The 20207-nt window shown below is 36.6% G+C and overlaps 2 protein-coding genes and 1 long non-coding RNA gene across 4 annotated transcripts; 1 reads left to right on the top strand and 2 right to left on the bottom strand.

Annotated features, from left to right (window-relative positions):
• Window positions 1-4124: 4124 nt before the first annotated feature.
• Window positions 4125-5298, bottom strand: LOC140758628 (uncharacterized). 2 transcript variants are annotated; one of them, XM_073094862.1, is made up of 2 exons: window positions 4923-5298; window positions 4125-4815 (listed from the first exon to the last, which is right to left on the bottom strand). In XM_073094862.1, the coding sequence occupies exons 1-2, from the start codon at window positions 5079-5081 to the stop codon at window positions 4318-4320; spliced, it is 657 nt and encodes a 218-aa protein (XP_072950963.1). In that variant the 5' UTR covers window positions 5082-5298; the 3' UTR covers window positions 4125-4317. The 2 variants fall into 2 exon arrangements, with proteins under 2 accessions (XP_072950963.1, XP_072950962.1); XM_073094861.1 differs by having other exon boundaries at window positions 4125-4818; window positions 4923-5278.
• LOC140758629 (uncharacterized) lies at window positions 4654-11473 on the top strand. Its single transcript, XR_012104140.1, has 2 exons — window positions 4654-4785; window positions 11048-11473. It is a non-coding gene; the product is annotated as an uncharacterized lncRNA (long non-coding RNA).
• Window positions 11474-18120: 6647 nt separating this feature from the next.
• Window positions 18121-19951, bottom strand: LOC140758763 (cyclin-D6-1). The gene is made up of 6 exons (XM_073095048.1): window positions 19490-19951; window positions 19314-19400; window positions 19112-19207; window positions 18833-19034; window positions 18607-18737; window positions 18121-18504 (listed from the first exon to the last, which is right to left on the bottom strand). Exons 1-6 carry the CDS (start codon window positions 19631-19633, stop codon window positions 18343-18345), a joined length of 822 nt encoding a protein of 273 aa, XP_072951149.1. The 5' UTR covers window positions 19634-19951; the 3' UTR covers window positions 18121-18342.
• Between the last annotated feature and the right edge of the window lie 256 nt (window positions 19952-20207).

Here is a 20207-nt window from a genome sequence, read left to right on the forward strand (position 1 = left end):
TCCTCGTCAGTACTCATTTGCAACTATCATTTTGAGTACATTCACATGTATAGAATTATCTTGATATTGGTAGTCAGTACTGTATTCCTTATGCTGCATGATGTTTGTCATCTCTTAACTACCCCTGTAAAGGAGTAGTAACAGCATTTTGTTTAGTTGTTATGTTGACTTCAGCTTCTTACAGTTTCCTTTAATTGTCCAGCTTGATAGTAGTGAATACTTATGATTTTTTCTCATCATTATCATTGACGAATATAACACTAGCTTATTTTCGTCGACATTTTAATTTTTTCAGAATGACAGAGTTGTTATGTTTTATACTATAGGAGTTCATGATCTTTTACATCAGTCAAGCTAAAACTGATCTCCAATAACAAGCTTGCTAGTTGAAACATATTAAACCATATTTATATATAGTAAACTGCGTCGTTATCTGCAACAATGGAGAATCTTAAATCTAGTAGCTCTCTGCACATTTATTAGAATTCTTACCTTCCAATAAGTTCATTTCTGCTTCCTGTTGCGGTTGTATGTTGATGATTTTCCTCTAGTGACATGAATCTTCTTTGATTTGTATGGAATGCAATTGCACTATCTTCTTTAATTTGTTCTCTTATAGGTATACGGTATACTTTCCTGTAGAGTAGTTAATTTTTTTCTTTTCTTTCAGTAACTCTGAACTGCTGAAAGTCATACAACAAATCAGAATAGACCCAACTGACTTCCTACGACAAGTAGTACTTTTTCCATCTCAAATCACAACCATTGATAGAATTTTCTTTTTCTCTTTTCATTTTGGAGATGTGGGAATTTATTAGTGTCTATAATTAGATGGCTAGAGTTTGAATCCAAAAATACTTAAACAACACAGAGTTCCTTTAACCATCCCGTAGGAACATTGATCTTTTTTAACCTCAAACTTATATATAAGATCACCTTCCTTCGGTGAGTCCATGAGAGTAGTTTCCTTCTCCTCTAGTAAGTTGGTCATCACTCTTCTGTGGAGAGGTTGCTAATAGTGCATTCCAGGGGGATGCTCTTGCCCTCCTCCACGCCCTCAAAGAGATAAAAGCTAACTATGGGGACAGACAAATGTGGATCTTCTCAGACTATCAGCAGTTGGTGAAGGAAGTTATCGGAGAAACTGCTGATCTCTCTTGGGAGGTCTCAAATCTTCTCACTGACTGCAAGCATTAGTTAGCACTATTACCAAAAATTAGATTAAGATATACTAGCTAGGAAAACAACCTTCAAAGAAGTGGGGTGTAATGAAACATTTGAATCAATGAAGTTGGTCTGCGGACTATTAGTCAAAACAAAACAAAAAATGTTCACATGTGTCTTTCATTCATCACCACATACAATTTGACACTATTACATGAAAGATCCTCCTCTCTCCTCTCTGACAATTTTGCCATTCAACTCCTCACTTTTAGGTGGATTTGTGAAAAACCCACCTGTCATTTTTCACAAGGAATAATCTCACTTTATTCTCTCTCTTTTTTTTTCTTTTTCTTCTTTGCTTGTTGACTGAAGTGTTTATCCTCCCTTATCCTCTTTCCACCCAGAAAACAACATTCAGAATATTCTTTCCATGGATGAATGAGATGCGGGTCTTATAAATAGATCTAAAAATAAGATCATAAAATATCATACGAATTCATATCGATTCACACTGGATCAGCTCCATCTAAAAATGAACAAACAAGCTTTGGAAGTCAATTTGCACTAAAAACCAAACTATTTTTCTTTAATTTTATAAGATTTCTAATTTTTTTACCACTTTATTCCACATATAGCAAATAAACAATTCATACATCTCGATCAAAATAATAAACTAATTATAAATCGAGCTAACTCTCCCTAATATATATATATATATATATATATATATATATATATATATATATATATATGACCAATCTTTTTTAAGACCCAATAAATAATTTAGTGAAAAAACTTACTAAATATTAATTCTTAATGTTGGTGTAATCGCACCGATAACCTCTATCATTTAATTGGTAGGACCCGATTATTATGCTGTAGGGGTGGCTTAAATAATCTAAAAATTGGAGAAAAAGAAGTGCACTATCAAGATAAATATTCCACTTCCATCTCCCTCAAGCTTTGCTTTCTCTTGGCTAATAACAAAAAAGAGCAGCCATCTCCATCCATTAGGCTTCTTTAATGAAAATAATAGCAGGGCCCGGAAGAGAAACATACAAGTGCTGCTACCAAACGGGACCCTAATCTTAGACCCAACTCCCAAGACCCTACCAGCTCCAACCAACGAGGTGGGACCAGCTGTTCCGCTGCGGCCCTCCTATTCGTGGAGTTCTTTTTTGTGGTCGGGAAAGTAGGAGCATGTCTGCTTGGTCTCAGGGGCAAGGGTTCAGAGCTTTAGCAAACCATAGCTGCCCACACTCCCAAACAAGTGTACAGAGGTTCGATGATGGAGATATTTTTTTTAGATAGACAATAACTTTCCTATCTTATAATTGTTATGGAAGCACTAAGTACAGGGAATAATTTTTTGTGTTTCACTAAAAGAATCACAACTTTAGCAATGGGAATTAGTAATTTATGCAGTATAAAAGTGAATTATGTAAGTTATGCGATCGTATGCATTCGACGTCTCTAATTATGTATCATTTTAAGTACGATCAGACGTATGCATTCGACGTCTCTAATTATGTATCATTTTAAGTACGATCAGACGTATGCATTCGACGTCTCTAATTATGTATCATTTTAAGTACGATCAGAAGTGTTAAACACTAGAGTGCATCTGACGACATATTTTAATCTACTCAAACAATCGATTTACACGCATTTAAGAATATTTGCATTTTTTATTTGAAAAATTAAAACTTTTAGTAATATTTAATTCTGTTACTTATCACTTAAGAAACTTAAGTCTAATTCCGATGATACTGTGACACGAGAAGAATCTAAATTATGCAACCAGATGTTATTTTAATATCTGTTAACTTTTAAAATAACTAAAAAGAGACAAGCAGATATAAAAGTAACTAATAAAAATATCATCAGCTTGTTAGCTTAATCCTAATAGCCTTTTAGAGGTGAATGCATGCATATAGTATCTACTCCCTCACTTCTTGATATAATTAATAGAGATAAGATTTTTATAGGCCAAAGAGCATTCATTCACTACTCTCACATAGTGGGGATAGAGAAGGCTGGTCACCTTCCACTATCATTAATTAACCAAACATGAGAATAGTTTTGGATATAAAACAAGATCTTGGCCCAAGGAAACATCCTATCCTGGAAAAATGACAACAACCAAACCATTGTCAAAAGAGATTAAGCATTATCATAGCTAGTTTAGAATGTACACAGGATTTCAATGACAATTACAGAAATACTCAGTGATAATTATATATATATATATATAAGGCCTAAAATCTTTTACAAGTAAGGCAAGATAATATATAACTCTTTTATCACCTTACTTTATAGGAATGCCCTCCATCAAATGCATTGATGGTTATTAAAGAAAAGGCTTATAGGTCTCCATCATAATGGTGCTGTCATCTTTTTGGAAATTAATAGCCATCAAACCAGCAAGTAGCTCTCTAGTTGAACAACAACACTGCCTCAAAAAGCCATGTGGAAGGTACTAAAAAGAAATCAATATGTAGCTTTGTTGTAAAGCTAAGGAGATACTACTACTACCTGCCAAGTTGCATGCCATTGCCTAATCCAATGGGCAATAAAGTGTACATCACCATGCAGCTGCAGCAGGACACATAATATGTAAACTTTTTCTCTCTCTCTCTCTCTCTCTCTCTCTCTCTCTCCTCCTCCCAGTCTCACACCACATATGGCCCAACATTATTTTAATATATAAGATTTTGACATAATTGATAGTAAAATTGTTTAAAATAGACGAAGTATTAAAGAATCATCATTTTATATATGAATCAAAGTGATCGATTTGCTGCTTGTTTTACTTCAATTATGATTCAACATTAAAGTTTGCATTGATTTCCAGAAATCAAATTAAAGTTTCGTGTCTACTGGTTTACTCTGAGGACGGCAAAACGAAAAGAAGATAAGAGGAAGTACAGAGAAGGGGGCAAAATATTCCAGAAGACAACTTGATCAGAAATTTTGCAGCAGAAGCAGAACATGACATGACAAACAACAAACCGCTCCCGCACGCCAAAATTAACTGCGACTAACACTCGCTTTCGTTTTCTTTTTCTTTTTCTTTTTTTTTTTAGTTTTCAAATAAACGCAAATTTTACTATGTATATTTTTGAAATTTAAATATTACCCTTTTTTTTTTTTTCAGATCCTTCGTTTCCTCTCCAATAGACCCTCCAATACTACCCTTCTCTTCTCCTCCTCCTCATCCTCCTCGTCCCCCTTCCACACCTTACGCCGCCGGAACGACGGCGAGCTCACCCGATCGACGACTTTCCCCAGCGACGGTGCTGCACGGATCCGGCGAGGGGCGAGGCAGAGAGACGATGAAGTCAGAAGGATCGCGCAGAGACGGCCGCAGAAGACCATCACGCAGAGGCTCACGAGGAGGAGGAAGACCCCCGTGGCGGCGCCGCGCCTCGCCGTCTGCGCCGCAGCAGGAGGCGTCACCGGCCTCCGCCGTGGCCTTGACTTCGTCTCCGTCGGGTCGGGGAAAGAGGCCGACGACGAGGACGAGCAAAAAGAGGAAGACGACGCGATCGAAGACGACGATCCCAAAGACGGCGAGGAATCCGACGAGAAGATCGACTCCGGCGCCAACTTATCCGATCGGTTTGTCTCCTCCTTCCCTCCCTTACTCCTCTTCTTTAGTTAACAAATCATACCAAGAATACGAAAAGAAAACCGTAAGGAAACCGCATAAATCGAATTCGAGTTCCAAAGAAGCTTCAAGAACTCAAAACCCTTACCGGAGATGTAACGAACGAAGTCGATCGTTTCATCTTGTCAAAAATCTGGCGGTAAATCTTTCGGCTGCGCCGACGTCGCCGGATCCCCACCACCTCCTCCTCGGGATCGCCGCCGCCGAAGCAGACGAAGAGGCCGCTTCGCTTCCTTCTCGCGCTCATGGAGATCTAACTCGATTCCGACTTCGAATTCGAATAGGTTTAGCGTTCGAGAAGGGAGATGTAGAGAGAGAGAGAGAGAGAAGTTGGTAGCGTTTCGCCTTTGCCGGCCAAAAGAGGTCTTTGTGTCGGATTCAGATAATTATCGGGTTCTCCTCTCGTCTCTCTCCCCTTATATATAGGGGTTTATCGGCAGAACTATCCGAACTGCCCGTGCTGCCCGTAAGTTCGTAACGGGAAATAGGGGGTTCGGGGGGAGGCAATGGGGGTAGTTATTCTTAGTTAAATGCTCTCTCCGTTCCGTTATCTGATGGTCGTTGGATGTTTGACTCCTTTTATCCCTTCCCAAATTGGGTTTGACTCCGTTTACTCCCCACCAGGGGGCATCATCGTCCTTTCACACAGGAACCCGTTACTTTATGTGGACCATGTGCCTCGCACGTGCTGTTGTTTTTGGTAATTCTATTCTTCCCTCTGGATAAGTATACGGGAAATATCGAACTGCTAACGTGGCTTTCGCATCTTAGGATGACGTGGCCAAGCGTGACGCATGAGCACATATTTTTGAGTCATTTTACCGGTGCAATTACCGGCGAGTGGTGCTTCTTGGAACTATGACGCAGTAGTCAAAAGAAACGTATATTCAAGTATTTCAAAATAGAGCTCTTCTTCCCTAACACTTCATATTTATGGAGATCTAACGTGAGCACTGAAAATTTAAAGTGATATAATCAGTTTAACAAGTGATTAATTATTTTTAAATTATATTTTCATTTTAAAAAATAGTATTTTTTTGAATGTGTATTCTTTCAAATTTTAATATATTTTATTTATATTTATACTCTTCTAAAGTTGATATTTGCATGTATGCCCTTCGAAAATATATTATTTGCATATATATCCTTCTTTCTAAAGTTGACTATTTAATAAGTTCCTTTTCATGTAGACCCTCGATAATTTTTTTATTTATCACTTTTTAGTTTTTATTTATATGTATACTTTTTACGTTATTTTTTGACAAATATATTATTTTATTAGACAAAACATGTATATACTCAGTGATTGAGAGTAATGTATATATATATATATATAAACATCTATTTCTTTCTACAGTTAACTTGATAAAAGTTTAATCAAATTTCATCTCTTGGATAGCTTTTTAATTACTTATATATATCTCTCATTAATTTAAGATTAATTTAAACTAAAATTTGATAACAAATATAAATAGACAATCAATTTAAATTGAACTATATCTTCTATAAAGATAAAGAATCATATGTAATATAAACTCTATTTCCTAGTATTAGGTAATATCCCCTACAATAAAGACCTAATTATATCTATCACATTTAAAATCTAAGGGAGAAATTTAGAAGGGAGAAAAGAACATGTAACGCAAGAGTGAGACGCACTTAAATCTTCTAGTTGAAGGACAAATATGCTCTTTTTTCAAGTAATGTGGTATTAGAGCTGATACCGGGACACCGCTACTGAGTATAAAATTTGACTATTATAGCTATTATACTAGGATTATAAAGTCTAGAGGGATGTTAAAATATTTGCCTTTAAAAGCTTTTAAAATAACAATTATATTAGCCTACTATTTGGTTTTGTATTTGAGATTATCTTATAAAATTATCTTCTGTCTTCTTTCTCATATTTACACCATACTACTCTCTTACTCATCATCTTTGTTAATCCTCTTATCTCTTCTCTTCATCTCAAAATGTTCCTATCATAATATCAACCTCTACCAAGATGGATGCTACTAATGGTCTAAAGTAGTGTTGTCCATTAATAATTTTTAGAGATTTAGAGTGTACTAAAAAGAGTGTCAGGACGTGCGATTGACATGAGAATATTGATTAGCTTTAATTAGTATGAATGAAAAGAGTATCCACTGACTTGAGAATTAGATGCAAAAGAATGTTGATTAGCTTCAAGGAACTACCATTGACATGAGAAACTCGTGAGCCAATTCATTCAACACTCCAATTATTTGTTTGCGGTAGGCACCTTTTTTCCTCAATTTTTCTTCACCAACATGGGATTATGGAAATGTGCCTCTTTGTGTTGTTTTCCTTTTAAGCCTTAGTGCACTTGAGCATCTAATCAAGAGCCAAAGTGCACTTAAAATTTAGTATGAGGAATATTGTACATCAAATCATCAACTCTAGTATATAAATTGAGAGAGGAATATTACGCTTCCACGTGTCAATCTAAGAACAAATTGTGAAAATTATGTAGGTCAAGTCAGGTTGATTGGTGAATTTTACCAACTTAATATTCATATTAGATGGGTCAACCCATCACATCAAAGTCTGTTTATTTACACGTTTAAATCTTTGGATTATTTGTGCGATTGGTTCTCGTGTCTGGTAAAAAGTTCCCACTCTTAGCATCGATAGAATCATTTGATCATACAACTAACAAAGATTCGATCAGATCATATTAGTCTATTAATGCGGGACCAACAAATTTTACTAATCTAATATTCATACTAGATGACCCATCATATCATCGGTCTATTTATTTAGATGTAGGGGTGTAACCAAACCTAGCTCTGATTGAGCTTGAATTGAAATTCGTTTTGAGCCTATATTTGTGATCAAGCTTGAATTGAAATTATTTCAATTCAAGCCAATTTCAAGTTAATTTCGAGTTAGAATGGAGCTCGAGCCGATCAAAAAGCAATTTCAAACCTTAATCAATTCAAGCTAAATTTCGAGCTTGATTAAGTTTGATTTAGGTTTGAATCAAGTTTAAATAAGGCCTAATTCAAAAACATAAACTAATAGAGATATTCATGTACTTAGAATAAATATGATAAGGTCAAAATTTATAATTAAACTATATAAGATCAGAGTACGTAACAATTCACTTATGTAAATCTTAAAATATAACATAATTCTAGTATAGTATAGAAAGTAATACTCATGTTATATATATATATATATACATATATAATAATAATAATAATAATTTCTAGCTTTATCAAGCCTTATTAAGCCTATTTGATCGAGCATGCTTATGATCAAGCTTGGTTTGAAATTATTTTTGAACCTATTTTGATGATCAAGCTTGGCTTCAAATTATTTTCGAGCGGAGCTTGATCGAGCCTTATCGAGCTGAGCTCGAGCCGGCTTGATTATTTTAACAGCTCTATTTACACGTTTAAAACATTTGGATTATTTGTGCAATTAGTTCTTGTGACTGGTCAAAAGTTGCCACTTAGCGATAGAATCATTTGATCATACAAACTAATAGATTCGGTTAGATCATATTAATATACATATTGAGAGGGGAATATTACACTTCCATTTGTTGATCGAAGAATAGACTACTAAAGTTATGCAGGTCAAATTAGGATGATCGTCAATTTTACCATTGTAATATTCATACTAGATGACCTATCATGTCTAGGTTCGTTTATTTACATGTTTAAAATGTTTGAATTATTTGTGCAATTGGTTACTATGTCTGTCAAAAATTGCCACTCTTAGCAATCGATAGAATCATTTGATTGTACAAACTAACAATGATTCGGTTAGATCATATTAATATACATATTGAGAGGGGAATATTACACTTCCTTTTGTTGATCCAAGAATAGACTACTAAAGTTATGCTAGTCAAATCAGGTTGATTGGCGAATTTTACCGATCTAATATTCATACTAGATGACCCATCATGTCGTAGGTCCATTTATGTACACATTTAAAACATTTGGATTATTTGTGCGATTGGTTAGTGTGTCTAGTCAAAAATTGCCCCTCTTAGCAATCGATAGAATCATTTAATCATACAAACTAACAAAATTCGGTTAGATCATCTTACTGTAGGTGATAAATTTCAATTTTTTGTTAAACAGAAAGTGATGGTATTGAGTTTTTAGTATGAAGTATCAGTGAGTAAACTATATCTTACATGACAGAATTACAAATTATTTTTTTCATTATAGGCCATCTTTCTTCTTCCAAAAAATAGTTTAGCAGAGGATATTAGAGGTCATACAATTTGGGAAATGGAGGTGAGCTAATAGCTGTTATGAGCAATAAAAAACCACTACAACAATACAAATCAACACTTTTAAGTCCCAAATAATTGAGGTCGGCAATGTCTGTTCTCAGAAGCATTATCTAAAAATTCTGTTACCTGCCATCTTGTTTGCTTATCTACGGCAGCATAAAAAAGTATTGATCTTGTAATAGATAAAGGTGCTTGCCTACAAACTCAGCTGAGTACTTAAGTACTACAACAGGACATGCCTGTTCCCTCTTTCTTATTGATTCTACTTCCCTGAACTTTTAGTATTACCTGTTTTCCTACACATCATAAAGCCTTATGCAATACCTATAAATAGGCAAATATTGTCTTCTACAAGAAATTCTCTGACAGACAAGTTCTTACAGAGTATTTCTGAATATTGACACTTGTCACAAAGAGCTGTTTATGTGATGACAAAGACTGGTCAATCTTCATATACTCAACCTGCCAACCATTAAGATTGCTGACTTAAGAGCTCTTTAACATTCTCAATTTGTATCAAAACTTGAAAGCCTTGACTAAGGATGCTTAGTTTTGGTCATTACTCCTTAGGATAGAAGTGTGGATAGTGACAATTTAATTTGCTTTGTTAGTTCAACCAATTGAGTGAATTTTGGAGAGACCAGGGAACTTTTGGATATAGAGACCACTATCTAGGTAAGATATTCTACCACTAAAATTTTGAGAAAAGTAGCAGTAAATTATGCAATGTTCTACCAATTTTCTTCCTCTTGCAGCATTCTGTTCGCTAATCCCTGGATGCGTCAATCACTGCAAATAATGTGATGTGTTTGAAAAGAGCCTTGTGCTTGTTGAATGCAATCATAATAGCCAATGGACTAGGTGTTTTATCTTGGATTAACGAAAGATTGGTGAATCTGTTCAAGGTAAGAAAAGTGGATCCTCTAATGGTCCTTTTGAGTGATCATAATTTAAACTACATTGCTTATATCTTGCTCAGGACATACTTTGTGAGGCCAAAATTTAATACTATAGAGGACTTTCCTCAATGACGTCACTCTAAATGAACAGCTTCAATTAATGTCATTTACTTATCCTACATTGATAACCTTACCATGCCTCTGTTTGTTCTTTTCTTTAATTTCAACAGTAACCTTATAAATTGCTTTTTCTGCTAGTGTAGTGCAACTGTTGGTGCTGATTTCATTTTGTCTGACATATAAATCATGGTGTGTTGCGTAATCAGTAATTTTATTTAATAACCCTCGTTACCTATGTCTCATTATTCTCTCCACATTGCTTCTACTGTGCTGGTGAAATTGGCATGAAATGGTACGGATAAATGTTATTTATCATGGATGATTCATGAATTATGAGACATTCTTGTAAATGCACTTGATGGTTGGATTGCCTATTTGCCTCAAATGACCTTTACAGATATCAATCACTATATGATTTTTTAAGAAATCTACTAGTAGCATTAATCTAGATGTTCAAAACTGAACCTATTACCACTCATGTGCTGTCTATGGCTATACTTGAAAACAGTTGGTGCCTTTTACTTGATCTACTTTCATTTTAATCTTCAACTTGTTTTGCTACATAAGTTTTGGTAGATTATATTTATACAACTGAAACCTACAATGTCATATTTGATAACAATAAATATTTGTTTCTATTCTGCTTACAAATTTAGTGTTATAAAGTGAGATATGTTGAATTCTTTTGTATAACTTGACTGCTAAGCTGATTCAAAACCAATGACTGCTCTGTCAATCTTTTGAATTTCTCATATGTTGTTAACCTGTTTTCTGCTTGCACAAGAAATTTACAAAGACATGAAATGAGAATTAAAGGCCATGTAGTGATTTTGCTACTCCATTTGTAACTTACAGTCAAGATTATTTGTTTAGCTTCTCAATAACTTATTGTAATTTTTTTCCTTTCCTTCTTTCAAGATTATAAATAGGCATTGGCGAAATCCGAAGTAAGGATCTCTTATTTTGATACGATAAGCAACAAAGAAGCAGGTGATGGGCTGGGTCTAAAGTGCATGATATAAAGAAATATGGGGCTTAGCAGTCTTTTCTCTGTAGCCTTTCTGGTGCCTCCTCCTTGGCCAGGACAAGCAGTGAATTCTCAATCAACTTAAACAAATTGGAGACTTAGAACATTTGTTGTCTTAGTGACTTCTTATAGAATTTGATAATGATCAGAACAACTTCACTGATTGAACTTTGCACCCACTCTGGGGTTGTTCAATAGGAAATATCTTTCATTCGAAATAAGGAACTTTTCGTGGAAAATAGCATTAGGACATATATGTCTCAAGATTTGCTCTCCATAATCTGTGGATAAATGCTAGTCATAGAACTTTACAAGCATTTCTATTCTAGAGTTTCATCGATCAGCCGTGCACATTTGACCTTAATAGCAAAGCACTGATGGAAACTAACTAACTGTTCATTACATTCTAGTGTTAAATAAGGAGTTGATATGCAAGTTGCATAGTTGATTAAGGGGGAAAGAAAAATAACCATGGTACGACATAGTAATTTTAATGATTTCTTAGATAGTGTCTCAACTGTATAGAGGTTCGCAAGTACTAAACAGTTGCACTCTGTGCCAACAATGTAAGGACATGACACTTTTGTCACGAAATAGCTCCTTGAAGACAAAAGGAATCCATAGAGAAGCTAAGCATCATCTGATTCATCTTTACACTCACATTGCAACCTAAGGAAGAATACAATAGTCTCACATTGCTGACAAACAGAACATCTCTTAACTTAAGAGGGATGAACTGTACTTGGTTTTTACCCCTTAAGTTTTGAGTAGGTTTGATCCATCCAAGACTCATATGTACTTATCAAGGTTGGCCTCACATGATACTTTTTTCTTGTGGAAGATTTTTCTATTGGGAGGTAAAGCAGGTGACAGCTCACAAGATCTTCTACTGTGCTGGCTAAATCCTATGCAGGTTGCAGTTGCCCAAAAAGCCTAGTTTCTCTCAATTGGATGTAAGAAGCCATTGCCAATTACTCTTGTCCTTTCTCTCATCAGAAGCCCCAACTGCACTCCCTTGCAGCCTTGCTCAAGAACAAACACTAGGTAATGTGGTGCCACATTTATAATAAAGTTTGCCCATTGGGGAGTAACAAGTTAAATGGATTGAAATGTGAATAGTGAATAGATGCTTATTTATTTGCACTGGTTCACTGAACACTTTGCAACTTGCTGCATTCTTGGTGTATATATATATATATATAGATACGTACATGTAACTACTAGTCTCAAGAATATAGCCTTTGAGACCATGCATTTATGAATGGGTAGTAATAATAGCAATAGAAAATGATGAGGGGGCATCAGAGACAGTAAATGACAAAATGTCTTTGTCTTATCCTTTTCTTTTTGCCAACTCTAGTCCATCTGGCCAATACTACTTTGTAAAGTATTTTCATCTTTTACATAAACTTGTCTGTGTTAACAAATAATGCCATGAAAATGTCAAATATATTGTTGTCCTACTTGCAATATTGCACTTGTAAAGTTGGATCTTTTCCCAAAAAAGAAGTAGGTCTCTTGGATCAGAGAATTTCATTTAATGTGCAAGACTTTCTAGAGTATTATTCTTTTTAAAACAAGTCCATTTTCTGACTCAAGGACTACTTCTTCCCAGACATGAATGACATATTTAGCACCATGCGTTTACTAATTTGCACTAGATCCCTAATCTCAATGGTTCTACCTCTAGATGTTTATAATAGTTGTCAGTTTTGTATTTAGGTTAGACTCCTAGTTTATTTGCTTAGGATTATTCTCTGTTTGAGTAGAGGCAGTCCATGACACAGAGAGATCACACTATTTTAATAGTTTTTGTATGACTTTCTCCTCTCTGTTACTTTGGTTACAGTGATCACAAGTTTTCCTCTTTGTCTGGCTAGATTTACAACATTGGATCAAAGAAAGAATGTGAGAGAAACCTACACAAGGCCATAGAGAAGGGACACACATAGCAACAATTGCATGCAGTAAATTCACAACATGAGAGCCTTGTGGCAGTGCCTAATAGCCTCCTAATTACACATCTCAATTAGCTATAGAATGGCATATATAGCCTTAGAAGAAGGAAGCCAAATAAAAAGGACAGGGTTAGCTGGTGCAGTAGAAAGTAAAGTTGGGTTTATTACTCATGTGATGATAGATGGGGTAAATTAAAGGAGGGTCAAAGTTCCTGCTCTCAAACTGAGGGCTCTCTAAATACAAACAAGAGGTAAAGATTGAATGGTTTGGTGAGGTGTTTGAGTTCCCAAAGTCATTGGAAGGTGCCCAAAAGTCTCAGAGTCTATAGAGTATTTTAAAGTCAGGGAAGAGGAGAAGAATAGAGGAGTTAGAAAAAGAGAGAAAAGACAATGGAAGGAGGAGAAGGGAATCAATTCTCCCCTACTTTTGACTAATAAAATTAGCATCTTACTCTTTTCTTCTTCTTCTTAAACTTCTTTGTGGAAGAAAACTATTTATTAATTTAATATAAATAAAAAGTTTGCAAAACTGCCTTAGGTATCTCAACAGATAAACATCTTATAGTTTAACAATTTTACACTTCACACCCTATTATTTCTCTATTTAGATATTAGGAATTGCATCTAGGTAAGATCATATCTAATCTATTTCTTCTTTCACTAGCCAATGAAAATTATAATTTGTAGACATATTGTAATGAAATTATGTATTTCTCTCTAAAAAAAATTACTGGGGAAGAGATAATATGTGGGGCCACAATGATAGGAAGAGGTTAAAAAAAAAAGGAACTCAATATTAACTAATAAATGTGAGGGGGTAGTTGTGTGGGCACAGTGTAGCATCAAATATGATGTGATCCAGGAAAATGTCAGGTCTTAAAAAGTTGGCATATATGCTGATATTGTCATCTCCCTTTTTAATGTACAACCCTGGCCTCCACAATTTTGAGGCCTTATTCTATGGTATAATTTAGACATGATCTTACCTTTTAGATTTTACCAATAAGTCCAATGTTTAGACTCCCTAATCTTTGCTATATATATATATATATTTTTTTTTTAAAAAAAAGAGTTAGGGCGGATGGGACGTGCATGGCCTTCTCTGGTCGGTGGTGAGGATGTTTTTCAGTGGAGAGCTTCCTTTTCGTAATTCTTATCTGGGAGCCTTACCTGTTAATATAGTTCTTCGTGTGCTTAATACTTTTGTCCTTCTCTGGTCGGTGATGAGGATGTTTTTCAGTGGAGAACTTTCTTTTCGCAATTCTTATCTGGGAGCCTTACCTGATAATATAGTTCTTCGTGTGCTTAATACTTTTGTCCCTCTCTTACTAAGCGCCTTTCTTTGTAGTCCTACGAATCTCTCACCAATGACCCTAGCTCACAGGGTAAGGCTTTGGAGACTCCCAAAACAAAATCTTAGGCATCTGTAGTGTATAGTAAAGAGAACTCCCATGTTGCCAGGAAGATTTACAAGGGAACTTAAAAATTCTCAAAGAACAGACTGAGGATTATGTTATATTGGACTCAACATTGCTGATGGATGTCGTACTAGATGAAAAATTTCTCGATTTAAGATGTTCGTGGGTAAAGTCAAGGATCTAAAAAGATTAAAGGCCAATCTTGTGAAGTTATATAGTGGTACTAAAAAGGTCCATGGTTTCAAACAAGGACGAGAGGTTTTAAATTGTTTGCAAAGGAGTGGATCTTATCTCTCCCCTTACCGGTGGTCCTTGGACTATTAATGATACAATGTTAAATCTTATCAAATTGTTGAATAACTTTCGCCGCTCCTTAGAAGCATTTACTTTATCGTCGATCTAGATTCAGCTACCAAATATTCTTAAAGAATATTAGAAACTCGAGCTATTTGCCCATGGTGCCACTTTTTTTGGAAAACTTCTAAAGGTTGATGAAACCACTATGGATCACATGAGTAGGTTTGTTAGAGTGTGTATCGAAGTGGACTTGAAGCAGCCACTCAAGCAAGCGAATATTAGTTAATTTACTCAGGTCTTGGAAGACCTTAAGGGCCTTCCTGACTCCCCTATGGCTGTTTTGATTGCCAATGAGGATTGGCACACTAATATTTTGAGGGACAGCTTTGCATTTGACATTGCTGACCTAACCGAAACCTCCCTATTAAGCCTTCCTCAGATAAGCAAATTGTGAGCTTGGATCCTAGTGATAAGGCTTAGGTCCACTACTTTCTTATTTCTCACTATGTTGTAGAGAGTGAGTAGAATGTGTGGACAGTGCCATAACTTTTCTTACTTCTCAATATGCTGCCTGGGTCTCTAATAAGAAGTCAAACTCTTTTTCGCAAGCTATGTTTGCCTTTACTTCTTGGGCAATCTCAAAAGAGAGGAATACTAAGACTTTTGGCAATCAACTATCCATTACTTTCTTGGTAGCCAGGAAAGTTATCAGTTTGGCTCTTGAATTTTATGAGGGCCTTTCAAGTGTTGCTACCTACACTATGCTGGGAACCACCCTTACCTAGATGGATCAAAGTTCATTCTAACGACTTCTTTGACAATACTTCTACCTATGATGGGACAAGCTTTATGGTCTCCTCTGCAAGTGCAAAAACCTTATGGTTTTCGCCTTCATTTTGAAGCTTGGCAATCTACTATGGATTGCTTGTGGCTAAGAGGTTTTCTTGGCACATTTGTATGAGAGTGACTTGGCTCCTTTGGTGAAGGTGCTTAACAAGAAAGAATCTGCTCGGAGGATTCATAACATTACTAGGAATGACTTTCTCAACAATTTTGAACAAATTCTCTTCTCACATATCTTCCGCCAACAAAATGGTGTAGCATATTGGACTGCGGGGGGGGGGGGGGGGGGGCGCGGGGGGAAGGGTGCTTCATTCTCCAACACTGGTTTACTTTGAGTTCATGGGAGTCCCTGACTAAACATATTTTTCATCTTTTTTATCTTTCATCCCCAATAAATAAAATAAAATAAATATAATTCTAATATATTAAATTGATGCTAAATTTATCCTTTGCATGATTTAAATCTATCGTTTTTATTATTAGAGTCAAAATATACTTTAGTCTACTAATTTTATTATTATTTATTTTCTTCTAAAACTAATATATTTTTTATTTTTTTACATCACATTGGAAGTAATAATTATACTTTAGCCTAGTTCATAACTAAACATTATATTTTCTTAGCCTAGTTTAAAATACCTAAATCAAAACTAAAAAATATGACAAAATAATCAAGTTCGAAACTTAGTCTTAAATCAAACACAGCACTATATATATAGGAGGGAGATAGGGAATCATAATTCTAACATTTAGCCTCTAAATTGGGTGCTCAACAATTATTCGATTATCAAGAAAAAAGACATCCAAGTGCATAAAACTTTCACCAAATGTTACAGGTGACTGTGCATAACAAACCCTAAACTCAAAAATTGTGGGTTCGATTCTTGAGCTTATAACCGATCTATGGAAACAAAACCACATGACCATCGTGTGCATAGTTTGGAGTTTTCTTTTTAGAGAGAGAGAGAGACTATGAATAGAGAATTTCGATGAGGCTATACTCTTAATTGGAGTGTACCTGAACCGAGATTGATTGAGCCAAGCTCTGGTTAAGCTATGTATTGAAGTAAATAAAATTGATTAGAAGAGTAGGTGGGAAACTTTAGATAGATAATTCCAAACTTTATGTTTGTACTTTTAAGCCTTATCAATCTGACCTTGAGCGAGCCCGACCTACGTATCAAGTTTGGCTTGAAAATAATTTCGAGTCTAAACCAACAAATCGATTACGATTGCTTATCGAGCCAAGTTTGAACCACACCCTTATGTTATTTAAATAATATATATATTGTTAGTTAAGGTAACTGTCTTATGTTATTTAAATAATATATGTATATTGTTAGTTAAGGTAACTGTGTGAGTAAATTAGAATTTACTACAGTGTATTTGGTATAGGTTTTAATAAGAAGCTTGTTGGTGTTTAGAATGTTCTGTCACCTTGGTGGTAGCAATTAATAAGCCAAGTGGAGTAAAGAAAGCTCTACAAGGAATTAAAAGCCCTGCGGGCTTTTCGTAGATCATAATCTACGACCACATCTTTAAGAGCATTAACGTTCTCTCAACAGCCTTTAATTTGCGTGTGGTGGCCTACAACATTAATTTCTTAACCACTTTGCTCGATTCCGGGCTGATTACATTTCACACACCGTAGATTAAATTAATTATGTCACACATTAACACTTCCCTCAACCAAAAATATAAATAAATGAGAAAGCCGTCACTACTATTCATACTTCTAATAATGTTTCACATATCTATCTATCTATATATGAAGTTTGAATTGGACTCGTAACTTATGAAATATATATATATATATATATATATATACTAATTAAGAAAACCATAGCAGTATTCTATCAAAAATTTAGTAATATAGGAGTGGAGTATAGCAGACGCATCCATTATTGCCCATGTATGGCTGGCTATATATCTAAAAATTCTCTCTCTTTTCCAATGATCAATAATTTCTCTTGCTTTGTAGATATATTGACTGAGTGTGTTTGTGGGTAATTATGTTTTCAAGTCATATAGATAGATGTGTATGAGATATCTTCATACTTCCCACACGCAAAGTAGCAGAATCCCCATGCAGCAATGCATGCCAATACTCGTTGATATATATATATATACGTACTTCCCGACCAAGCACATTGAACGATTGGTACACGCGTCACCGAGGGACAGGTCCACTGAGCCAACACGTCCGACCGTCGGAGGATTTGTACGCCTCTGTCGACTTCTCCCCAGTTCGACACGTATCGGTCCCCGTACCATATCGTTGACCCCATGCGTCCTTTTTCGCACTAATAAATAACGAACTCGAGAAATTTTCGCTTAGCACCTTATATTTAAGATAATTTATAACTAAAATCCAACTAACTTAAAGAAACAAATACTGTAGGGTCGTATACGATGTATTAGAAAGAAAAGTAATTTTCTTTTTCGGTCCTTTTTAAATTTATTTATTATCAATATACTCATATATATATTGCATGACAATAAAGAGAAAATAGCCACCATAACTACTTTTGGCCCCTTTTAGCTCTTGGCCTCCATATGACCATATCCCGCGATAGGAAATTAAAAAGAAAAGGAAAGGAAAAGAAAAGAAAAGAACAAAAAGAGGAACCAACCATTTTTCCACCGTCGGATCTCATTTCGTTTTTTGTTTCAATCGGTGGATCCGACGGTCCTCTCGCTCTCGGAACTCGTGGAGTGGAGGCCGAATACAGTTACCGGGGTGTCGGTGCTGGAGACCATCTCGGCCGTCGGATCGAAGCAGCCGCCCATCGCCATCTCCCCGATCGCGTTGCAGCACTGGAAGAACCTCTCCTTCGCAATGACCAAAACAACCCCCCACAAAAAACGCACCAAAATTAGTAATTTAAAATTTCAAACAGCGGATGAGGAAGAAGCGAAAATAGAAATGTTTACTTTATTTACAAATTCACAGGAGGAGATTTTGGAGCGGAAGGCGGGGAATTGGATCGGAAAGAGCTCGTAGGCGGCGGAGAGGAGAGCCGACGCGGCGATCAACGAAGGTTCGAATTCGAGCATATTTATCTCTATTGCAAATTTCAAACAGATTATTCGACAAGAGTTGCTAAAAAAATCGCCAAAAATTCGAGGAAACGATATGGTGTTGTAGGGGTTTTGGTACCGCTTTGGGCCTTGAACACGATCTCCGAGGCGCGAGACTTGAGGGCGTGGAGGAGATGGGGTTGGGGAGGGGAGAAGAAGCCGAGGAAGAAGCGGAGGAAGGAGAAAGGAGTGATGGATCGCATCCTCCAGTCGAGAGCGCCGAGCACGAGAAGCTCCATGCGATGGATCGTCTGGGTGTCGAAGATTAAACCCTCGTCTCCCTGGAAACGGATCAAAAATTAGAAAAATAGTAAAAAAAATAAAAACGGGATAGAGATCGAGGGATCGAGGTAGCGACCTGGAAATCGGCGAGGCAGAAGCCGGCGCGCTTCATCTTGGAGGCGAGGGAGAGACAGGAGACGGCGAGGAGGCGAACCACCCATGGCTTTCCCCTCTGTTACAGTGCAACGGAAGATCGAATTGTTATGCCCGATTTGGATGGCGAAAACTCGATTAGATCGTAACATTTTTTTTCTTTTGCCATTGTGAGCAAAATTTACCGGGATTTCTTGCTTGCAGAGGAACCGATCGACGTAGTTGATGGCAAGGTAGGTCACGAACGGATCCAGACCGCAGCTAAACTGAGCCTGTGCAGATCCAATGGAACAGGGCGAGAAATAAATCAAATCGATTTGATTGTTACATAATGGTGTTCTGATTTCTTCCCTTCGATTACCTGGAGGATCAGGGCTACGGCGTCGCGGCGGATGGGGAGATCGGCGCCATCGCCGACGACGAGGCAGTGGTCGGACTCCGCCGCGAAGAGCGCCGTGATCGAGTCATCGGAGCTGGTGAAAGGGTTCTCGAGATCGAAGTCCATTGATCTCACTCTTTCTCTGCCTTAGCCTCCAGAAATGACAAGGGTTAAGAAAGATGGAGCTCAGGTAGATGAGAAGGAGATGAGAGAGAAAGCCATTGTTGTGGAGAGAGAGAGAGAGAGAGAGAGAGAGAGAGAGGAGAAAGGAGATGGGGATTGGATTGCTTTATAAAGATCTGAGAGAAGAGACTTCTACTTCACTCCACAGTCCTTAGAGCAGAGCATCCTTTTGCCTTTAGGGGTCTCCCGATGCGAGTTTAAATGGTATAAAACTTTGGTCTTTCGAGATCTTTTTTAAGATTATATTAGAAGAGCAAGAAGAAACAGCAGCAGAGCGTTGTGTGATTTGAGAGAGAGAGAGAGAAAGAGAAGAGGCATTGAGATGTCGCAGGTGTCAGAGGTGGCAGTGGCGCCATACGGAGCGGATCTTGGGCCGTAAGTCAAGATCCGAATCCGAGTGTCTGTACTTGAGTCAGGCGGTAGAGGAGAGGAGAAGAGAAGATGGCGGTTATCGTTGTTATCCGACGCGCGTGAAATTGGATTCCGTTTTCGAAACGCTTTCCGTTTTGACTCCCTG

The sequence above is a fragment of the Typha angustifolia genome, chromosome 4, assembly GCF_048772165.1.
Source record: "Typha angustifolia cultivar Huaian chromosome 4, ASM4877216v1, whole genome shotgun sequence".
Lineage (NCBI taxonomy): Eukaryota > Viridiplantae > Streptophyta > Magnoliopsida > Poales > Typhaceae > Typha > Typha angustifolia.